The sequence below is a fragment of the Hippocampus comes genome, unplaced genomic scaffold, assembly GCF_001891065.2.
Source record: "Hippocampus comes isolate QL1 unplaced genomic scaffold, H_comes_QL1_v1.1 scaffold36, whole genome shotgun sequence".
NCBI classification, from domain to species: Eukaryota; Metazoa; Chordata; class Actinopteri; order Syngnathiformes; family Syngnathidae; genus Hippocampus; species Hippocampus comes.
This window is the reverse complement of record NW_017805695.1, coordinates 4,929,310-4,951,086: the sequence shown is the minus strand read 5'-3', so window position 1 is coordinate 4,951,086 and position 21,777 is coordinate 4,929,310. Positions and strand designations below refer to the sequence as shown.

General features: G+C 41.5%; 4 protein-coding genes across 6 annotated transcripts in view; 2 read left to right on the top strand and 2 right to left on the bottom strand.

Annotated features, from left to right (window-relative positions):
* The window catches only part of eif3s10 (eukaryotic translation initiation factor 3, subunit 10 (theta)), a 13,487-nt gene extending 4,976 nt beyond the window's left edge, over nucleotides 1–8,511 (bottom strand). Inside the window, 19 exon segments of the mRNA XM_019881982.1 lie at nucleotides 1–275; nucleotides 351–430; nucleotides 677–855; nucleotides 1,658–1,811; nucleotides 1,895–2,017; nucleotides 2,090–2,203; nucleotides 2,274–2,378; nucleotides 2,479–2,826; nucleotides 3,918–4,103; nucleotides 4,180–4,296; nucleotides 4,390–4,488; nucleotides 4,635–4,739; nucleotides 5,899–6,070; nucleotides 6,181–6,389; nucleotides 7,003–7,202; nucleotides 7,406–7,569; nucleotides 7,663–7,799; nucleotides 7,881–8,071; nucleotides 8,463–8,511. The exon segment at nucleotides 1–275 is cut by the window's left edge and continues 20 nt beyond it. Coding sequence (XP_019737541.1) covers nucleotides 1–275; nucleotides 351–430; nucleotides 677–855; nucleotides 1,658–1,811; nucleotides 1,895–2,017; nucleotides 2,090–2,203; nucleotides 2,274–2,378; nucleotides 2,479–2,826; nucleotides 3,918–4,103; nucleotides 4,180–4,296; nucleotides 4,390–4,488; nucleotides 4,635–4,739; nucleotides 5,899–6,070; nucleotides 6,181–6,389; nucleotides 7,003–7,202; nucleotides 7,406–7,569; nucleotides 7,663–7,799; nucleotides 7,881–8,071; nucleotides 8,463–8,511 — 3,007 coding nt within the window.
* A 762-nt stretch (nucleotides 8,512–9,273) lies between these two features.
* Nucleotides 9,274–13,647, top strand: dennd10 (DENN domain containing 10). Of its 3 annotated transcripts, XM_019881986.1 has the most exons (9): nucleotides 9,274–9,560; nucleotides 9,785–9,981; nucleotides 10,060–10,139; nucleotides 10,222–10,370; nucleotides 10,752–10,863; nucleotides 10,966–11,066; nucleotides 12,154–12,261; nucleotides 12,370–12,464; nucleotides 12,548–13,647. In XM_019881986.1, the coding sequence occupies exons 1-9, from the start codon at nucleotides 9,515–9,517 to the stop codon at nucleotides 12,713–12,715; spliced, it is 1,056 nt and encodes a 351-aa protein (XP_019737545.1). In that variant the 5' UTR covers nucleotides 9,274–9,514; the 3' UTR covers nucleotides 12,716–13,647. The 3 variants fall into 3 exon arrangements, with proteins under 3 accessions (XP_019737545.1, XP_019737547.1, XP_019737546.1); XM_019881988.1 differs by lacking the exon at nucleotides 9,785–9,981 and having other exon boundaries at nucleotides 10,287–10,370; XM_019881987.1 differs by lacking the exon at nucleotides 9,274–9,560 and having other exon boundaries at nucleotides 9,871–9,981; nucleotides 10,287–10,370.
* An 826-nt stretch (nucleotides 13,648–14,473) lies between these two features.
* sfxn4 (sideroflexin 4) lies at nucleotides 14,474–18,494 on the bottom strand. The gene is made up of 14 exons (XM_019881989.1): nucleotides 18,148–18,494; nucleotides 17,905–17,970; nucleotides 17,536–17,592; nucleotides 17,423–17,449; nucleotides 17,197–17,251; nucleotides 16,357–16,382; nucleotides 16,236–16,289; nucleotides 16,091–16,153; nucleotides 15,896–15,964; nucleotides 15,421–15,511; nucleotides 14,993–15,108; nucleotides 14,842–14,927; nucleotides 14,659–14,776; nucleotides 14,474–14,586 (listed from the first exon to the last, which is right to left on the bottom strand). Exons 1-14 carry the CDS (start codon nucleotides 18,184–18,186, stop codon nucleotides 14,509–14,511), a joined length of 945 nt encoding a protein of 314 aa, XP_019737548.1. The 5' UTR covers nucleotides 18,187–18,494; the 3' UTR covers nucleotides 14,474–14,508.
* A 129-nt stretch (nucleotides 18,495–18,623) lies between these two features.
* Nucleotides 18,624–21,766, top strand: prdx3 (peroxiredoxin 3). The gene is made up of 7 exons (XM_019881990.1): nucleotides 18,624–18,748; nucleotides 19,478–19,568; nucleotides 19,699–19,840; nucleotides 20,341–20,476; nucleotides 21,012–21,115; nucleotides 21,358–21,523; nucleotides 21,611–21,766. The coding sequence occupies exons 1-7, from the start codon at nucleotides 18,713–18,715 to the stop codon at nucleotides 21,659–21,661; spliced, it is 726 nt and encodes a 241-aa protein (XP_019737549.1). The 5' UTR covers nucleotides 18,624–18,712; the 3' UTR covers nucleotides 21,662–21,766.
* Nucleotides 21,767–21,777: the final 11 nt, after the last annotated feature.

Sequence of the window (21,777 nt, the reverse complement as noted above, 5' to 3'; positions counted from 1 at the left end):
CGCGATCGTCGTCAAAGCCGCGCCGGGGACCGCGATCGTCGTCAAAGCCGCGCCGGGGACCGCGATCGTCATCAAAACCTCTTCGTGGGCCTCTGTCGTCATCCATCCCTCTGCGGGATGGACGGTCGTCATCTCCACCCCGACGTGAACCTCGATCATCATCATAGCCCCTACGAGGTCCTCTGTCATCCCCGCCCCTACGTGGAGCCTCTCCTCCTCGTTTAGAAGAATCTCTCTCTTCCTTGTCGTCATCACGACCCTCTTGCCTCCAATCCCTACACAGAGAGAGAGAGCCCAAGTTTTAGAAGAGCACAGACTCCTGCAACCAATGAGTATAACAGCAAACACACCTGTCAGCTACAGGACGACGCCACTCTGATTCCCCTTCAGTGCGCTTCCGCCATCCTCCCTCCTCTTTCTCACCCCAGTCCTGTTTCGACCAATGAAAACTTTATCCTTCACAATAAGACTGTACAGCAAACATGCAGTATATTGCCAAGTGTGTGGTAGGGGTAAAACGATAATAATGTTGTCATACGGCCTCTCATAGCAGATTTTGACTTATCACAGGAGATGGGGGGCTTGGAACATAACTCCACAATAAAATGGCCTATACTGTTTGTATGTGGCCCTAAAATATCTAGAATAACTGATGAACACATGGAGACAATTGAACCTTGGATTTCTCATCTGGGATGCGCCTCTCCTCTTCACGACGGCGCTCGCGCTCTTCGATCTCCTGCTGACGAGCACGCTGCTTCCGTTCCTGCTCTTCTAGTTTGCGCAGGCGCTCCTGGTACTCTCTCTCCTCCTCCTCTCGCTGCTCCTGTTCAATGCGCTCACGCTCCTCACGTTCTAAGAGAAAAACAGCAGCCAACTTCAGTCAATGTAAACTAAAAAAGGTTTTAGTTAAAAAGGGGGAAAAAACTATTAACCTTTTCTCAAATGCATGTTTCAAGATCAACACCCAACAAAACAGAATGGCTTCAACTATAAAACAAGTAAAGCAAAAATATGTTTTGATATCTTATTAACCATCTGGTGTAGGTGGGCAGTATGGGGGAGAGAAGGAAAAAAAAAATCAGTATTTTTCAAAACATTCAATGATAATTTGACAAAATTCTGCAAAAAAAATTCAATCTGAACTTGCTTCACAGAACAATTATGAATAGATAGCATTTATGAACAACAGCTCATTTATATTTTAAATTGCTTCAAGCATCTGCAAAACATTGTGCAACATTCGATGGCAATATTCAACAATAAAGGACTTCAAATTTGCGCAGGCTATATATTAGGCCTGTGTGATATGACTGAATAGTAGGGGTGTGTGACTTCCCACAAACGACAATTCCATACGTTTCTCGAGGGTACAAAACGATTCAAGGACAGCTCGATTTTAAGTCGGAACGATTTGATTCAACTCAATGGGATTACGATTCACTATGGTACAGTCAGTTCAAGAGGGTATGATGCAATTACTTTTTTGTTGTCATTTTACCAACAGTACATTTCAATGAATGCGTCGGTATTGTAAATGTACAATTTCCTTCTAAGATACAGCTTTCCAATAAATAGCTCCATATATTTCATAGTGGAATCGTCCACAACTACCCTCTGGTTTGAGCGTCATAGTGTATATATAAATGTTCATTACCTTTCTTGAGTTGTTCCTCATGGATACGCTGTTCTTCTTCCTCTTTCTGGAGGTAGAAAGCCTTACGTCTGTCTTCTTTACGCTGCCTCTTCCTTTCCTCAAGACGATTCTTCCTTTCCTCCACAACGCGCTCCTGGAATGCTTTCAGTTTCTCCTACAAAAAGAAAAATCCAAGTACACATAAAAAGTGTGCTTATATTATGTTACTACTAAACCAATGTAGGCATTCTATCTCACCTCATAAATGAAGCTTCGAGCAGCAGTTATTTTGGACAAAAAGTTTTCCTTGTCCTCCATCATGCGAGACATGCGCTTTTTGTGCTCCAAGGCCTTCTCCCGTTCTACTTTCATATTACTGATCTGCAACAACAAAAAAAGTTTGTAGAATCTGGAAGGGACTTAATGTGTACAGTAGTTTATCTTCCAACGAACCCGTTCCTCCTCCTGGAGCTCCCACAGTTCCATGTCCTTAATTCGCTGCTCCTCGTACGCCTTTTTAATAAGAGGAATTTCCTCAAGTCGTTTTGCCCTCTCAAAGTAGTCAATCTGCGGAGAGAGAGAGAGTGAGTCCAGTACAACGGTGAGTGGTGTCACAAGTAAAACATCTCAGCCTTACCTTCTTCTCCTGATTCTTCAGGCGCTCTTGGAGTTCCTTCTTCTCTTTCTCCAGCTGCTCCACTTGCTTAGCCATGATGAAGTCGGGATCCAGCTCCTCCAGGTCCTGCTCGCCAAAAGGTATGTTAGAGACATCGTCGTGAAAATTACGATATACTGCTCCAATACGGAGATGATATGAAGCAGCAGTAGTGACTCGACTTTACCTCAATGTCAATATCCTTGAAGGCCTTGGCTCCCAGTTCAGTCTTTTTAATTTGTTCCAGCCGCTCTCGCACCGTCTTTTTCTTGATCTGCTCATGCTCTTGCATAATGCGCTCCTTCTCCCTCTCCTTAGCCTCCTGGCGTAGGCGCTCCTCCTCTGCCTTGCGAACCTTCTGCATCTCGGCTTCCCGCTGCTCTAGTTCCTCCTTCTCACGTTGTATGTTTAGGCTTTCCAGGCGCTCCTTGCGCTCTTCTATGGTCTGTCTGCGAGCCAGGATACGCTGATGATCTTTGCGGGCATTTTTCAGATAAGCAGCTATGGCCTGCTGGCTCTGCTCCTCACGCTCTTGCTAAAAGAGAAAAGTATGGTTAAGTTAACATTTTGCATTGAAGAATACAAAACCTATTTAAGAATCAAGGGGAATTATGCCACATCTGTTCAAATGTGAGGATATGAAGGTCATTTAGCAAAGAAAAGCCTTTTTTTGGCTTTGCAACATTTGTAAGAATTTGTCAAAGTGTTTGACGTGCAGGCATAAATCGGCATGAGGCTAGGATAGTAGTTTTATGTAGTTCAGTTTTGGTAGTTGTATAAATAAATTTTGAAATCAATGAATATATATTTTTATCCTGATTTCAATATGAAACAAAATAATCGTGATTCCTATTTTTTTTCTATAATCACCCAGCCCTCTTTTAGCAAAGCTAAACTAATAAATAAAAATCTACTGTAATGTAATTTTGAGAACATTTGTTGAACAGACCTCAGAAGTCAAAACTTGTGACGACTGAGAAAAAGGACAAAGAACTTTATTGATAACAAAAACGTTATATTAATACTTTTAAACTTATAGTCCACTCCTCCTGGCTGAAATATACCATAACAAAATTCATTTCCGATTTCCATCCGGTTGAGCTGTGCAGTGAATAAGACGAGTATTAAATTGCCTGCTAATTTGCCATTTCAAATTGTACACCCAAGCAATTAATTCTGCTCTTTCAAGATTATTTGTGAATCTGAGGTTAGATTTGGAATTAGCACTGCTTTTCCATCTTTCCTCATCATCCCTTCATGATGATACTCGTCAGAAGTTTTGCTTATCCACCACCACGGAGGCAATGACTACCTTTTAGGAGCGACACTGCGACGAGTTTAGCCACACTAGTAGCCAGCCAAAGCTCGTTGCTAGCGAATTAGCTGCTGCGGTGTAAGTAGCACCAAGCTTTCCTCAATCTCAGACAACCCAAGCATGTGTAGATGCCATGGATCTAGCCCAAGTACAGTTTTGTTTTTGACCGTCTTGCGAATCAATTACTGGAAAAAAAATCTGTGATTATCATTTTTGCTATTCAATGTGTTTTTGTCTTGCAATCTAAAATGCAGCCGGTGGCGACTTCGATGAAAGTGGCAAGTGACTGTGCGAGAAGAGACTGAGCTCACCAGTGTGGAGGCAGGTTTGATGACCTGCAGGGCCTTGGCCAAAGAGGCAGACATCGCAGTCAGCTGGTTCCTTATTTGCTCAGAGGGCATGTTTTGCAAGAAAGGACCAACTGGAGCATCCTCCTTAGTCGAGTAGTTAAGGTCCGATCCAAAGCTCAGCGTTCGAGAGGTGTGGTCAATTCGAACCTTCATGAGGGAACACATTTTGATGATGATAGCCAACACTTCTATGCGCCAGTGTGCGATGTGATCATGACCTTACCTGCAGATCACAGTGCCTGGCAGCATCAACAATGGAGCGCTCCAGCTGGAAGGCATCCACGAATGGAACAAGGGAGGCCAGACGACTGAACTCAATGCTCTGATAGATCTGCGCGACCTATTATCATGGACACAAAATATGAAACTACCACAGCAAAGATGTGCTTGTAAAATCAAAGGGTTTCAAGGAAATACATTGTTTTTAATTTACTTGTTGCAGGAGACGCAAGATGGTGTTACTTTGCAGGTGAGGGACATAGTGCTGAAGGTCAGATTCCTTCTCACCTTGGTCTTTCACCCAATTTAGCACCTGTGAACAGAACAAAGGAGATTTTGGGGTGGGAATGGGGAAATTATCAAAGGCAACACAAGGCATACACACGGTATGCATTTTATAATATTCTACTTGTGGAAAAACTACGATATTGCGAAGTTTGTTGCTCTCAAATGCTTTACCTTGGTTACTCTTCCACTCAGCTTCAAAGGATGAAAGTCGACTTCAAGCCAGTTGTGAAGTTCTTTTACTTCAGGTACTACATATTGCAACAAGTTAAATCTCACCTGGAAGGAACAAAATAATGTCTTTCAATACCACCAAGACAAGAGGTTTACAAAGTTAAGCGGCATGCTTGTATATGACCACATTATATATACTCCACGGGGAATTCACCAATTATTCAATATTGTAATGTAGACAATGTACAAAGATAAAACTGATTTGATTTCTTCTTACACATTACACGACTGGCCACAATTTTATGCCCATCTGCACTATTCAATATGGTCTACGTTGTGATTTCAAGTAGGGCTGTCACTATCAAATACAGTAAGTAGTCCCACCTACGGACTTCTGTCAAACGGAAATTCCCTCACCCGGAATAAAAACCTATGCATTAAAATTTCGACTACGATATTACATTAACAAACGATTCAGAACAACGGAAGTTCTGGTACCCAGAACTCATACGGAAGCCCACAGTTGCGCAAACTCAAGCAAGTCCCACTCGATACTATAGAATAACTGTGTCCACGCCGCTATTTACTCTCATTGGATCCAAAACGGCGACATGTCAGTGACTCTATTGGCATGAGTTTTAGTGGAATCGCGAGTTTTTTTTTTTTTTTAATTTCATTCATTTACATTTACGTCCTGTAGATCGCAGCATCCAAACGAAGAGGAAGGGTAATAACCGAGGAAGAGAGAGTGGAACGCATCCGATTAACTGCTCGGAGTAAATTACTTGTGGCTCGACAGACAGTCGAGTCAACGAACGTTCCCTGGATTGCTTTACCTGTGATCGTGCTAAAAACCTTCCGCTAACTGGACCGCTAATTGGAGAAAAGGCGAGTTCCATAGTGCTAACTATGGGCATCGAGGACTTCAAAGCGTCCCGTGGCTGGCTTCAAAAGTTCGTTGCACGACATCAGATGAGCAACGCTGTCATGGGTGGTGATTGAGGGGAGGTAAAGATAGAGACAGTGAGTGAGGGGAAACAAAAGGTACCAGGTCTGTTACTAGTCTCATTTTGTAGCAACTAGTCCTAATTTTGTGACGCGTCTTGTTATACTGTATTTTGTTCATATACCTGTACTGTATGCTGCAGTTTTTTCAAATGAAACAACATCAACAAAAAGAACACAAACTCACTCTGAAACATAATCATGTAAAACTACTCCACAATCTAAAATATTTAAGAAAACATTCATACAAACGACGCACCATGTCATTGATCAGACTTTGGCGGGTAGGTGGCGCCTGCAAGCCCAAGAGAGTTGCCAGGCGGCGGTGTTTCTCCACAATGATACCATCCATGTCCAACAGCCGAGCGATATCTGTGCGCTCAGGGGTGATGGGAATGGAGAGAGTAGCCAGGAGGACTCTGGTAGACATCCTGAAGGTGGAGTAAGTAGGTATTTATAATTAAATTGTCTTCATCAGAATAAATCTTATACAAATCTGAACGTATTTATTAAAAAAATAAATAAAATAAAATAAAGATACCTCTGCATCTCCTCTTGTGTGAGATTCTTGCGCATCTCTCTGGAGAGGTGATAAAGCCTGTGGAGGGTGCAAGCATGGAAAAGTGCATTTCCGGACTTCCAAAACACAGTTGACACCTTGTTGTAATAGTTGGCCATTAGCTGTGGTTTGGGTGGCTTCTTGGACAGAGCAAACAGACCATGGATGTCCTCAACAGCCTTGAATGCTTCCTGGAAAGACAAAATGTTTTCACATTGCACCTTTATCTGAAAAAAATTGCAACATTACAGAACATTTAAGGTATCATTAATGGGCTACTTCAAATATTTCACAGCGTTTCTTAATATTTGTCATATACAGCGGAACACGCTATTCGTGAGGGTGACCTTACAAATTTAAAGTTACACTGTGTAGAAATTAGTGCCATCTAGTTGTAAACTAATAGTATGCAGTGACCAAAGCTCGAAGATTGCATTTTGAAGCATGTGCACTACAGTTCCTTAGACAGACAACACTTTGCGAGCCTATTACCAATTTTTTCAGCAATATTTATCCCGAACGGCTTCCAGCTCATTAGGACCTTCCCTCAAGTTATGTAGTTCGCATTGCATCTGTTACACAAGCAATAGTCATTTTGTTGAAAACTATGTTCGCCAAGTTTGTCGCCTTCGGTTACGCGTAGCAGAAAGATAAGAGGCGAAACATGGCATCCTCTTATTTCAGATTATTTCCATTTCCAGTATTTATATTCATAAGTACCACAACAGATTGTGTTCCACCTTTTAGATTTCACAGGATTCAAAGTGAACGAGATATTTATATATTCTTCTGTGAGAAACAGACCTGCCAGAGCTCCATGCTTATGGCACTGTCAAGCTGCACCAGGCGTGTCTCCAGGTGCATGGACTGGCTTTCAGGGTTGTTCAGGTTGATGGCAGTGCTCTGGTTATGGTGTCGCTGAATCTGACCCAGATGCATCCGCAGGTTGTCACACAACTTGCGAAACTCTGCCTTTCGGGTGTACTGAAGGCAAAACTTGAATGCTGCAAAAAAGATAACACACTTGATGAAGAGGAGTTTGCTTCCGAACGCTTGATCTTAAAAGAGAGACCTTAAAGTGGTGATTCGTGCTGAGGTAACTCCAGTGAGAACATAGTTTTGTCCATGTGAGCAATAAACAGACCAGATTTTCTCTTTTAACAATCTGCCCCTTTGAACATGAGATTAAAAAATACGTTAACGGTACCTTGCTGGGCGATGTCATGGTAAAGGCGCTCCACCTTGGAGTTGTTTCGTAGAAGGTCCAGGCACTGGCGGTAGGACTCCCACAGAAATTTCACCCATGGAGTTAGGAGCAGACGATCAGTACGATCCTGAGTGTCCTCTCCACTCACAGCACTCAGGAGCACACTGAATGTAGACAACAAAGCCCAAAATAATAAGACTAACTATTTTAAGTAAAACCAATAAACCAAAACTTAAAACCGAAACAAACTTTCTCACTTTTCTGGAGTCTGGATGCTGTCCAGATCTTCGATGTCCAGGACCATCTGCTGAGACTCCTCTTTAGCCGTTTCGGTCTTGTCCTCCGCCAGCTTCAGGTAAGCTCTAACCACATCCTCGAGAGATTTGATGTTCACCTGATAGTACAAACAAAAAAACACTTTAACCCCTAAAGAGCTAAGACAAGAGGACACACCACTTAAACACCACGACCTAACCTGCTGGCAGATGTTTTTGTACTGGTAGAGACCCTCCTTTGCCAGGTGGCTCTTGCGAAGATCCACGCAAAGCTCCAGGTATTTGAGCATAATGGGCTCGTGGATCTTCTGCCATGTTCGATGTTTCTTGCTCTTGATGACATCGTACAGAACATCCAATGCAGGTTGTTTCTTGCCAACTTCCAGAAATTCTGTATATTACACAAAAATGGAATGACTGTGTAAACAGACAATCAACTCGGCAGTGCTGCATCACCTCTCGTCAAATGACATTTTTCAGTAGGCAGCAGGGCCCAAAGGGAGAAAACATTAGCATATACATCGTCACCAGTAACGAAAGGAGAAATTTTACTTTAGGAACTTGACAAGGCATCATTCAGTTTGACTGTCCAACTTCAAATGGTCTCTGGGCTTAATTTTCATCAATCCACGTCAACGGCCTTGCTCGTTAACTGGCTGAAACATTCATGGTGACTTCCTCCGCGCCATTCACTAGCTAGCATTAGCATTGGCACCGTTAGGGGTGACGAGGCGGCTCAAGGCTAACCGCTGCGTCAGCCGCGTCAAATTATTTCTACTTACCATTCGCTCGTTTCAGAGCATTCTCTGGGCGCTGAAAGTACGCCGGCATCTTGATGGTTTGCTTGTCTACTCAAATCGCCGAATTTATAGGAATTTTGAAAGAATCCACCAGTCCATCCAGGCCACGGGTTCATGCACGGAGACGTCGGTGCCTGTGAAAGGAAGAACCTCGTGAGCGGCCTACTAAGGTTGCCAAGTGCATCAGGCGCTGTCCCCCATCAAAAGCAGCAGTTTACATGATGGACATTGAATTAGTGTACTTACGATAAATGTTACAGAGGATATAGATATTAGAATAGTTCTTGATACCAAAAAATATTTTCGGCAACTTTGAAAGACGTGCCTGAAGAAAAATTCACATCTAAAAGGGGGTTTCACACAATCTGGCAACTCTGAATGACTCTAAAATTCCCGTATGTACGTCCTTTGTTCGTTCGTCGACACTCAAATGTCACAAGTGTGAAGTCTTAGTTATGTTAAGTGTTGACTCCGTGTCAATCCAAAATAAGTCAAATGTGAAGTAATTGAGACATCCAACTGGATTGCTGGGGTTGCCAAATAGCAGTTGCACTTAAAAGAGACCCCATGACCCAGGTTTGTAATGCAGACAAAATGAAATATGCATTACTGTATTTTCTATTGTTGCAGAAATTTGTATATCTATGAGGGAAAACGGAATTGATTTTAAATACCTTTTATTGGTAAAGGATTAGGCCGGCAATTCTATCATAAAAAATATTTTAGACGTAGCCTGGAATGCATCGTTTACGCCCACAATGTGATTGGTTATGCGAGGCCTGTCAGCCTAGGTCTCCTGACCCGGAAAAAGGAAGAAATAAGCACAGAGCAGAAAAGTGGTTGACAGCAGAGGTAATAGAAACAACTCGTCAATGTCATCGCGCTTTTGATCTAATCACTTGACTGCAGCATCCACTTCGAGCTTTTTGCATTTGAATAGCTTTTAGGCTTCGCGGCTTGACAGTCGCATCTTCATGCGATTTTGTGCCCCCCAATTTTATCAGTGATTTGTTTAAACTCTACGGGAATGGAATATGGCAGCAACTGAAACACAGTCTATGTTAAGCATTGGATTGATTGGTAAGTTAACGTTCTCAAGCCAATGTTTTACCTCTGTTCTTTTTCATGGGAGATTAGTGACTCGCGCAGGCAGTTTGTGCTGTAGAATCACATGATAGCAGTGTGAACTAAATTGCTCCCATAGCGGAATTCTCATGTTCTGTCTTGTCGCTACACCATTGCCTCAGTGTGTACAAGTGTGTTCACAAGAGTCATCCATTTAAAATGTCCCATGCTGTCCCCAGAAAAAGACGTGAACGGGGACACTCTGTGGGTTTGGTGCTATCCTGCGGTGGGCTCCGAATTTAGACAGGTCCTGCTCAGCAAGTGCTGTCTGACACAGAACAACGAAGATTTTCACACATTTGTATTTGGCCAATTCTGTCGTTCTTGGTACTATATCAGCACACTGGAGGTACAGGAGCCTACACCTCTAAAGAAGGTACTTTGCTCATTCATAACAACAAAGGTGCAGCAGTTGCTTTTCTTAAATACATACAGTTGTTTCTCCCTTTCCTAGGTCACTCATTTGTCAGTGGTTATTACAGCAAAAGACTTCAACCCTGAGAAATATGCCGCACTCAATCGAATACTGTGCAGGTACAGTACTGTGCATGTAACAAAGCTAGTGAACTAATGCACAATTTGGGAGGAACACCTTTAATAAATCTTTGGTATTCAGGATGTACATCAAATATGGCAGTCCGGTGAAAATGATGGAGGTCTACATCGCTGTTCTCACCAAAGGTATTTGCCAGAGTGAAGAGAATGGCTCATTTTTAACCAAGGACTACGATGTCCGAAAGGCCTTCCTGGCAGGATCAATCAAAGGTAGGGATGCAAAATGTGACTTCTGCTTCATTTCAGTAATAGACCATCACTTGATTTCAATTGGAAGTGAGGTAAAATATTTGGATTTCCTGGGATGGAGTGACACATTGAACTTCTACCAATTTAACCCAGAGAAAAGATTTGGGCATTAAAAAGAAGAAAACCGTGATCCTATCTTATTCAAAACAACATTTGGATTATGGGTTATTGTTCTGTAATAATTGCAAACTAGTAACTGAAGAAGCCAAATCAAGCTGATAAAGCATTATTGCTACCATTATTACCTCATCTTAACTTTAACTTTTTTCTCCTAATCAGTGTTTGTAGATAAATAGATAGGAGGTAAGACACAGACAAATGTGCACCTGTATTTTGTATCAGATGTGGTGTCTCAGTTTGGCATGGAGACCATTATCCTGTACACCGCTGTCATACTGAAAAAGCGTATCGCTGTGCACCATCCTCGAATTGAAGCCTTGTTGGAATTCACAAGGTAAATTTAATATTTCATTTAAAATGTAATTATTATTTCCCTCTAGTGGTGGCTGTGGTAATTTTAGCTGTGCATGTTCACACTGTGAATCTTGTCTTTTAGAGTGCTTCCTGCTCTATCGTGGCACAGGAAAGACTGGTCTATTCTGCATCCATATGTGCACCTGACTGATACTGAACTGGAGCATCTCAGTAAATGCCCAGGTGAAAAAAAGTTTCCTGCTTTCGTTCATCCATTTTCAATGCTGTCTTATTCAATGAATAGCAGGTAAAGTGGGGTCCATCCAGGTGACTTTGGGTGAAAGGTTGGGTACACCCTAAAACTAATTGCTGGCCAATCGCCGGACAGATACAGACAAACGACTGTTCACACTTACAGTACATTCACACCTATGTGGGATTTAAAGTTTCAATTAACTTAATAGCTGGAATACCTTGGGAAAACCCACACAAGCTCAGGGAGAACATGCGCATTCCACACAGGAAGGTCTAACAGGCTTCCCTGATTCTAATGATAAATTCTAGTAAATAAAGCACCAGAGGTGGGCATCATCAGTCCATTAGTGAGCTGCCGTCAGTATTTCAGGCCGGCCCAGTCCGCCAATAGTCATCGTCGACAGACAAACAGTGTCAGGAGCGAATTTGCCGTTCCTACGTAAACACGCACCGGCCACACACCTGAAACGCAGCTAAATACGGAACAAATAAAACCGCGTTGTACACTCTCTGGTCCCAAACACCACAATAACATTATTCCATATTATTTATATCACCACGCTGTGTGTGTGTGTGTGTGTGTGTGTGTGTGTGTGTGTGTGTGTGTGTGTGTGTGTGTGTGTGTGTGTGTGTGTTCTTTTTTATTTTATTTGGCTGCGTGCGAAAATACGCTCTCGAATGCCGATTGACCGTTGCCGCCGACATGTTGAAAATGTTGTGATTTCCAACACGTCTTTTGTCATGTTCTTGTGTCCTTTCTAGTAAGAAGACAACATTTCAGCAACTAAAGGAGTCACTTTAACTCAACATTTGGCCGGAGTATGAATAAATGGGGGATTGAACTATATTTTTAGGGGTGGGGAAGAAAAAGGGTCACAATTTTTTTTTTTTAAAGGATATGACTTTTTTCCCCTTAACCGATAGGTTCAGCAGAATCAACCTTGTTAAAAAAAACCCAGCAGTTTAGCTCAGTGAATTATGGTAGGATGGGTGTTGCAATGGTCGGATCAATGTAATCTTTGTTTTATCATGGTCAGGGATCTGTTATTGATGTGCAATTTTTTTTTCCTGACAGGGTATATAGCAGGATTTGTCGATCCAGAGGTGAGCAACAGGTCAGACCTGTTTGATGTGTATGTGAATCTCCCAGACAGCATCATCACTGTGTCACAGAATGCCAAAGGTGCTGTAAACTTTTAGTAAAGAAAGTAACACAATAGTTCCGCATTCGTGAGCATTTTGACCGCAGGGAGTGGGAAATGACAATAAATAATCTGGTGTTTCAACACAGAGGCTATGATGATGGGGAAGTTACACAAGGACATCGGCCATCTTATTCTCCAGTCTGCAGAAGACACAGAGAGGTCAGATAGTCACGTCATTAAGGTGAGAGTTGTTTTTGTTTTTTTAAGCTGTAAGGAATGGATACGCTTTTTCCCCAAGTGTGACACCCATATTCTCAATTGCAGGACATTTCTTTGAAAACCAAACAGATTCTTGCTCATTTGGGGACCTTGGCTGATCAATGTGAAGGCTCTAAAATCACTCTGGAACATTTAAAGCAGCAAAATTTCCCTCCAGCGACGGAAAACTTCCTGTTTCATCTGGCTGCCGCTGAGCAGATTTTACTGGTGTAAGACTTTTATAAGATTTTGACAGATTTTCAGATGCTATCCAAAAGGGCGATGACAGTGCGGGCACAACTGTCACTTTAGCAGACCCTGGATATGACAATAAAAGTATGCCAAATGCGGCGCTTATTTATTTATTTTTAGATGAGGTATGAGTTTAAAAATGTTCTTACTGACCTCAAATTCCAAGACCTGATGCAGATCCAGAAATTAAGTTGCATCTGCTCGTATGGCTTTGTTGTATGTCTTACAACAGGTCACTGTGCCTCATTGATGCTCAGCAGAAAACGGTAATATTTGCTATTAAAAAGAGAATGAATTATTTTCGACAAAAGACAACATTTTAAAACATGTCTGTCCTAAGCTCCTTGTCGGAATAAAAAAAAAAAAAAAAACAATACACCAGACATATTTTAAGCCTGTTTTGAGGGAGCAGTCCTGCCTCATGAAAATCAGTGACATATAACCGCACCAGCTCCTCCGTAACTGAAGGCTTTTGTTGCCATGATGACTGTGAGAGGAGCGATAAGGCCCACCAAGCGCCTTCAGATGCATAAGTGGAGCCCAGAGTGTGTGTGCCCATCAAGACAATGAAAGCATTTTCACCCATGAAGTCAGTACTTCTTTCTGTCAGCCAAGTATGTTGCACTCACCTAACACAAACGTTAATCTGACTCTGCTTCAAATTTAGTAGTGCTCTTCAGTTTGACCATGGCTTGAAAGTGGTGGTTTCTTTTCCATGGGAGGAGAGTTGAGGTATTTGGGTGCTAGGCGCAGTTACAATCAAAATTATCAGAACTGTGTTGTCACAACGATGAAGCGCCAGCTCACAGACACAGTGACAGCAACAAGCAAGTAATAGAAAAGTTACTGGGTTCTTTATCTTCATACCTCATGCATGGGCAGAAACTATAATAAACTACGTATTTGCCAGTCAATTTTTCACATCAGTTTTGGGGGAAAAAAATGAACAAACAAACAAACTTTGGGTTGGTTGCCATAGTGCTAACAATAATGATACAACAATTTTAAACCAAGTCAGTTTTTCTATTCATTTGCTAACCATTTCAGATTTGTTGAAACAAGTGTTTCATTTCATGTTATCTTGTTAACAGATCATTGCCTATACCTACAAATGCATTGTCTCTATGTTCAGGTTTTTTAAATGTTTCTAATAAGTACTTGGGTTGTGGTCTACATTTGCCAGAAGGACAGTTAAGTGCCTCAGTATTTGATTACATAGTTCAGTGCATAGAATTCATGATATAATGTTGGAGGGTTGCATTTACTTGTATGAGCAGGTTTGTATTCGGCATTGATTGATGCTCTGAATATTCTTCCTTTATTAATTAAATGTAATGTTAAAAAAAAAACAATGTGCTGCTTACTCATTTTACACCCGAGCCGACTAGGTTCATCCATCCTCTATTTTCCGATCCGCTTATCCATTGAGGGGGGGGCTGGAGCCTATCCTAGCTGTCTTCGAGCAGTCGGCGGGGGACACCCTGAACTGGTTGCCAGCCAATCGCAGGGCACACAGAGACGAACAACCATCCGCGCTCACACTCGCACCTAGGGACAATTTAGAGTGTTCAATCAGCCTACCACGCATGTTTTTGAAATGTGGAAGGAAACCGGAGTACCCAGAGAAAACCCACGCAGGCCCGGGAGAACATGCAAACTCCACACAGGGAGGTCGGAGCTGTAAATGAACCCGGTACCTCTGCACTGTGAGGTAGACGCGCTAACCACTGGACCACCGGGCCCCCCCCTACTAGGTTCAGTTGTATTAAACTTGCTCAAAGTCCTCGGTGGTAGAATAACTGTTCTTCAGCCACCTTGGCCTGTAGGTCTTCATCAACATTTTCTTTCCTTATCTGGAAGGACAAGGTCAGTCTCGGCTGAGCTCATGTCGATAAATTCAGTCGAGAGGACGTCCAGAATCTTACCATCCCCAATTGGGGGTAGAGACTGAATGAAAGTGGGATCATCAGGCCGAGGACAAATGCTACACTGATGTGACGGATAGGAGCGACCAGCAGCGCATTCTTCTGGAAAATTCTTGTTCTGCATGAGAGAATTTGTTTAATTCACCAATTTCAATCTGATGATTCATATTAGAGTGAGCTGACCTCTGTAAGACTGAAACCAGGAGATTAGGAACAGCAGCAGTTGTGCCAAACAGTACTGCTCTTGACAATGCAGTTTCCATCACAGCCTGACAAACATACCAGAGCAATCATGAGGATAAACAACACGGAGCTTTGAGATTTACTCTCTTACCTTTTCAGCCGCTGCCTTAGATAGGCCGACAGAATTCCCATTGGAATCGAACACTTGGATACCATTTTGACATTCCTCCCCTCTGACAGTAAACACGTTGAAGAAAGCGAGAGCAGCTGGCAAGACAAAACATGTTATGCTCTGAAATATCTTACCATCCTATTGTGACAAATTGGGTCAGTTGCATATTTTTTTTCTCTAATTATTACTTCCTGTTAGTCAGTCCCCTCGAGCTAAACAAAATTAACGAATCTAAAGTTCTGAAAATAGGCTGCTGTGAGTGTCAAATGATACAATGTTTTCATAACTTAAAAAAAAATCCTAAAAAATAATGGGTTTGTAGAGATGAGGATTTCCACCAACGGCAATGTTGCTAAATGAATATATATGTATTTATCGAACTGCTTTTATTTTAAGAGATGACAAACCTGAGAGCGGGATTGTTGCGAAGAACCTAAAGAAATTTTGGATGAATAGACTTCTGATAGCTAGTCGGTTCACAATAATTTGAGGAAGGGCCTGCAACCAAAAAGTGCAGGATATTATCACAATCTACAATCTCTCAAACAACTTACAACATCGAAAGGACATAAAGTATCAGAAAAAGGCATAATGTACAGTATACTTATATGAGCTGCATTAAAAAAAAATCTACGTTGTCAAAGATAATCAGTTGTACGCTAAAGTACAGTATACTTAAATGAGTCCATTAAAAAAAATCTGTGTTGTCGAAGATAAAGAGTTTTACACTTCGTGACAGCGTTGTAGAACATATCTTGCGCTCTAGCCCTTGAACTGTATCTCAGTGAATTGTGCAGGTGCACCCAACGTTGTGGTCGTGACTTTTACAGGTACACAACAAAAATATCGACAGTTGATTTGTACAATAACTGCTGTACATACCCCCGCGCATGTTGCATACGAGACTGTGCCTGCTATCAAGAGGAGCTGTTTTGGAGACGGCGTCTGACCCTGCAGATAAGCAAAAAGTGCCAACTCCTCGTTCATTAGTCATTTGATTGCAACTGTCAAAGTGGAGGTCTTATGCAGTCACTTAGTATATTGGGCTTCATGACAGTCTTGCAAAAAATACATTACCTTCTCTGAGGAGCAATTTCTGTTTGCATAGTTGAAACCGGCAGTGTAACTTTGTAGCAAAAACTGAAATGAAGCATTTGATGTTAATCAAGTAGCATGCAACACACAATTTAGAAAAGAGAGTTTAATATGGTAAGTCCCATACCTGCCAGAACAAAGTTGGTTTGATATTTTTATGTGGCAAAAAGCTGGCAACCACCTGAAAATTGAGACATTTTTAAATATTCCTCCAACAAGTGCCAGACTATTACAAATGACGGACGTACCAAAGGAGCTGTAAATGGCAAAAATGCTGGAAAGAGAAGAGACAGGCGCGTTCATTAGAAGCACTCAAACTTCTTCGAAAGGGAGCTTTGCAGTTTGTGGCTGAATGTGAGTAGAGAGTACAGCCCTATGCACTTCACAAATACTGTTTTGTGTTCGTGTACTTGTCAGCAGTCACTTTATCAATAAACACCAATGTGTGCTTTGGTTGTCTTTTACAGCCTCTCAGGCCATCTCAATGTTGTTGGGCTGATGGGCACTTTGTTGATTTGGCCACATCAAAGGTTTCGATCTGCAAGATATTGTTATTATATTCTCATGATGGCCTCCTTTGTTTGCATTGAGTGCTATCCTCAGACTTCATGTTGCTCGAGTCAAACAGCTGCCAAAAGGCAACTCAGTTTCGACTGAATCTGGACTTACATGGGCTTCATTTGTTTGGAAATAACAAGGTAAGAGCATGGGGCCAAATAACCTCTTTGTTAGTCAAGAGTCCAAATTGTCCAAATACTTCTGAGCCTCTGAAAAAAGGAGGAAGTCTTGACTTTGACACCTGTGATTTAGAGTGTTCCATTAACCTGCCATGCATGTTTTTGGAATGTGGGAGGAAACCACAGTACCTGGAGAGAACCCATGCAGGCACAAGAAGAACATGGAAACTCCACACAGGAAAGCCAAGGATGGAGCCTGAATCGAACCCTGCATCTCTGCACTGTGAGGCGGACGTGCTAACCAGTCGATCACCGTGCCGTCACGAGCGCACATGCGTGCGTGCATGTGTGTGTGTGTGTGTGTGTGTGTGTGTGTGTGTGTGTGTGTGCGCGCGTGTGTACATAATGTACCTGGAGAGCGGAAAACTAGTGGAAGCACAGAACCAGAATCAGCATGGATGGATGACTGTTAAGACAAACTGATCGTTAAAACATGATTATGAACTGTAATTCTAAGACCATGAATGATGTAGAAACATTTGATTGAATTACAAGCCCAAATTATGTTACACAACAAAGATAGGCCAAACAATATTTCTAGCAACTAAAACAGGGATGGGTCTCTCGCATTACTTACAAGGGAGATGTTCCATGCATGTTCATCCTAAAGGCAGTAAAAGCAAACAGAAAAATTAGTACGTGTAGCAGTTACTGTGTCAAAAAGACAAGCGAACACTGAGCGTATCTGACCTTTTGGTTGAATTTTTCTGCATTTCTGAGTTGGGTGCAGGTTTCTTGTATTTCTGCCTGAGAGGAGCGGGCTCATCAGTTCACCACTTGTGGTACATCACTTTCCAGTAGTGATGGGAAAATGAAGCTTCAAATTTTCTTCAGGAACCAGTTGTTTTTTATTTATTTTTTACTCTTCTCAATGGCGCTCTCGGTTTAAATGAAGGGGGTGGATGAATGGCAAGTCAGTGTACTTTCAGCCCAATGTTGAACAGAGTGCCATCTGGAGGAGTCCAAAAATACAACAACTGGTTCATGAAGCAAATTTGAAGCTTAATTTTCCCAACAATACTGTCCAATATTGTTACACTGAAGGTTCCTGATACTCACGTTTGATGTGAGCAGAAAGGATGGATCCAGAAGATTTACCCAGATCTTTAAGCGACTAAATACAGACTGAAAATAACACATGTTCATCATTGGAATCAATCTGTATCTATATACTGGATAACCCTTTCCACGTAAATATTCACGCAAATTATACAATGCACAAGCTACATAATATACCTACTACAAATGGAAGGGTTATTTTACGAAATGATGATGCTGAAGAAGTTTAACTTGCTAATTTACCTCTCCATGGTTCTTCCAGTACAATAGATTGGCATCCATTATACCAGTACTGAAATTGCTTCTTCTAAAATCACTAAAGGGGGGCTCTCATTTCAAGATACACACAAAAATATTCTCACATTCAAACAGAAGCGTCTGACATGTTGAGGTCAAGTAAGAGCTACTTCCGTTTTCAATCACGTGACCATTGTTGTTCAGGGTCGGTCGGAAAGTTGAAAACTGTAAACGTCCATGTTGACAATGAGATTATGTTTAATTTGCAGTAACACAAGCGTCAAATTGTACGACGTGTATCCCATTCTGTATATTCAACTCAAGTTGAAAAATATCCAGCTGCATGTTTAAAATATCAGCAAAGATATTTTGTCAGTTCTGTGAGCACATGAAAGTCTCTTTTATCGATTTCGTTTAATTTTATTGTATTTGTTTGTTTTAATTTCAACATAGTTTTGTACTGAATAACAACAACAGCAATAATAGTACAATTATATACTATACTGTCGTATATAATTCGGTCATGCGCGATGTAGTAACGTCCAACCGCACTCTTCTGACATAATCCAAAATGGCAGCCAGCATTGGAAGTCTACTCAGGACGTCTGTGAGTTCACGACTTTACACTAAATTGTATCACGCTGTGTTTGCTTTCATTTCACCTGTAAGTAATGTCACTCGAGATGCTGTTGACGAATGCGTGACAGGCCTTCTTAGGTTGTATTGACATGCTGCTGCACTTTGCGAGCTACAACGGTGAACATGAGGGCAAATTTCTGGTTGATGACCACTTGGCGTTGTATTTTACATTTCGATAACCAAGTGAAAACCCAGTCAAAATATTCACTTGCATTTCGATTTCGCATCTGGAAATGTAAAATACGGAATAGTCGCTGAGTTTGCCTCCATAATTTACCTCCTGATAAGTCAATTGGTTACGAAACTGAATATAAATAGAATGTGCGCAGGTCTTTTGAAAATGCGCAACAGTTGACCATCAACCATATTGCCATTTTTTTTTTTTTTTTTTTTTTTACAGAAGTAGTCATCACTCTACGTATTATTATTACTATTATTATTGTCACTGATGGGACACTTGCGTGAGTCAGCTGTGATAGGCTCCAGCTCCTGGCATGATGTGGCACAACGTGGTACTAAACTGAAAGCACTCAGTTTAGTGCCTCAAAATTAAGATAAGATACCACTAAATTGGCTGTGTCAAAAAAGATGTCTTATAAATCTACAATAACACAGATGCACGAATTATGGCACACGATCACAGAGGCCGGTGACACACAAGTGTAACTGCATGTTTAATCATGACTATTATTTCTAGGCAAGAGTTGCAGTCGCATGTCGACAAGGAGTTGCTGCAGCTGGACAAATTGTGTCTGCTTCTGCACTTCACAGGGCCTGTTTCTCTACCAGTATGTACTCGTGTCATCAGTCCATTTCTGCTGTGGCCACTTAACTGAAAAATTAGATTTTGTACAGATTTAGCACAAAGTAGTGCCGAGTTCACAGTGCCTTAAGTAGGTAACATATTCATTCTCTCAGGCTCGAGCAGATGGATCGCTGCAGTCACTCAACCAGCACCTGCTTTTAAAGCCACAGCGGTCCAGAATGGGGAATTCAAGGAGATGAGCCTCGCTGACTTCAAGGGCAAATACTTGGTCCTCTTCTTTTACCCACTGGATTTGTGAGTTCTGCCAGTCCCTCCAACAAACTTTAAAACCTCCCATGCTGTGCTCTGTCAGCGTCCTGTGTTTTTGACAAGTATTTCCATAATGACAAAGGCCAGACCATTTATCTGACTAAATGGTTAGCTTGTCAGATGAATTAATACAGGAAAAGAATGTTGCTGAAAAAGCCGATAGAACTTTGATACTGAAAGTTCTTAAACCTGTGTGAACCCAGTTACATAGAATGAAATTGATGGCAGGGGTTAAAATGTAGTGAACCTCAATTTATTGTGAGGGCTATGTTCTAGACCCCCCTGCAAATGGTGAAAAAATGCAACATAGAAAAAACAAATGCAATATAATGTTGGAACGTGAGCCTTCGTCAAGCAACATTTTAAGGATGAAAATATGTTTACTGACCAAATACTGCACAAGGCAACATGCCTGAGCCATAAATAGATTAAGTTAATTATGTACTATACTTTAAAATGGTTTCTTTGTCTTTGCTTTATTGTAGCACCTTCGTGTGCCCAACAGAGATAATCTCATTCAGCGACAAGGCAAATGAGTTCCATGACATCAACTGCGAGGTAGTGGGTGTGTCTGTGGACTCTCACTTCACACACCTAGCGTGGACCAACACACCTCGCAAGGTATGCTCCCTTGTATTAGTGTTGAACATAAATGAATGCCCCAGTTTGTTTGAAAACCTTGTTTTGCTTTTAGATTTTTCTATTTTATTTTTGGGCAAAAATACTGTTTGCCAATGGCATTTGTCAACAGATAATTTTTTTTCTTACTTTCCAAAATGATACAATGCAAGAAAAAGTATGGAAAAATGCATGCTACTAATTTTTATCTTTCATATGCCTACACGTTTCATCCATGAAAATATATTCACATAAAGCATCCGGTGACTGGAATAATGTCCCACCGTGTCATCGTGGGGACGTGGCACTCAGAATTTTGAAACATTTTATATTTTCTTGGGTTGTCTTTGTGAGATATTTCAATGTTTAAAAAAAAATAGGTTACCGCCACACTTTGAGCAACTAATACCCCGGCAAAATCGGGCATTAGGAAGGGGAAAATACCGTTTTATCAGCACTGTATGTTGAGTGTGGTAATTGACGTATTACCTGAGCGTTATAGACCGTTGTTAAGATGGTGTTGACGTTTGTCTTGCAGACCGGAGGCTTGGGCAGCATTCACATACCTCTGCTCTCCGACCTCAATAAGCAGATTTCCAGAGACTATGGCGTACTGCTGGAGGACTCAGGCATTGCTCTGAGGTACAAACAGTATTTTCAGCAGTATTACTACTGTGAAATATTTGATAAACTCAATATGTAAACTATTAAAGCGTCCTGCCAGGAAGTAGGTGTTTTTGTTCCTGTTTGTAGTTCAAAGTCAAGGCACAAGCCTTGCCATTTAAAGTCATTCAGGGTGAATGCTGACCTGAATTGACCCAATGAAATTATATTGCTGCCTAATTTTCCTGATATTTTACATTTACCTGCAACTTTCCTCTTAGGGGTCTGTTCATCATCGATCCAAATGGTGTGGTGAAACACATGAGCGTAAATGACCTGCCAGTGGGTCGTTGTGTTGAAGAGACCCTTCGTCTTGTGAAGGCTTTCCAGTTCGTGGAGACCCACGGTGAGGTGTGTCCAGCAAGCTGGACTCCCAAGTCGCCAACAGTGAGTGGAAATTATTCTAACATGCCCATATTAATTTGTTGAGACTCTGAAATTGAAAGTCAATATTGTTTTTCCTTTTGATTTCAGATCAAACCAACCCCTGAAGGATCAAAAGAGTATTTTGAAAATGTCAACTGATGGTAAATCCCGACATGTCCATGTAAAGTTTTTGTTTGATGCACTGTGACTTGGACAATCATGCTAATAAAAGCTCCTTTATGGGGAAAAAAATAGTAAAATCTCTTCCACTGTTG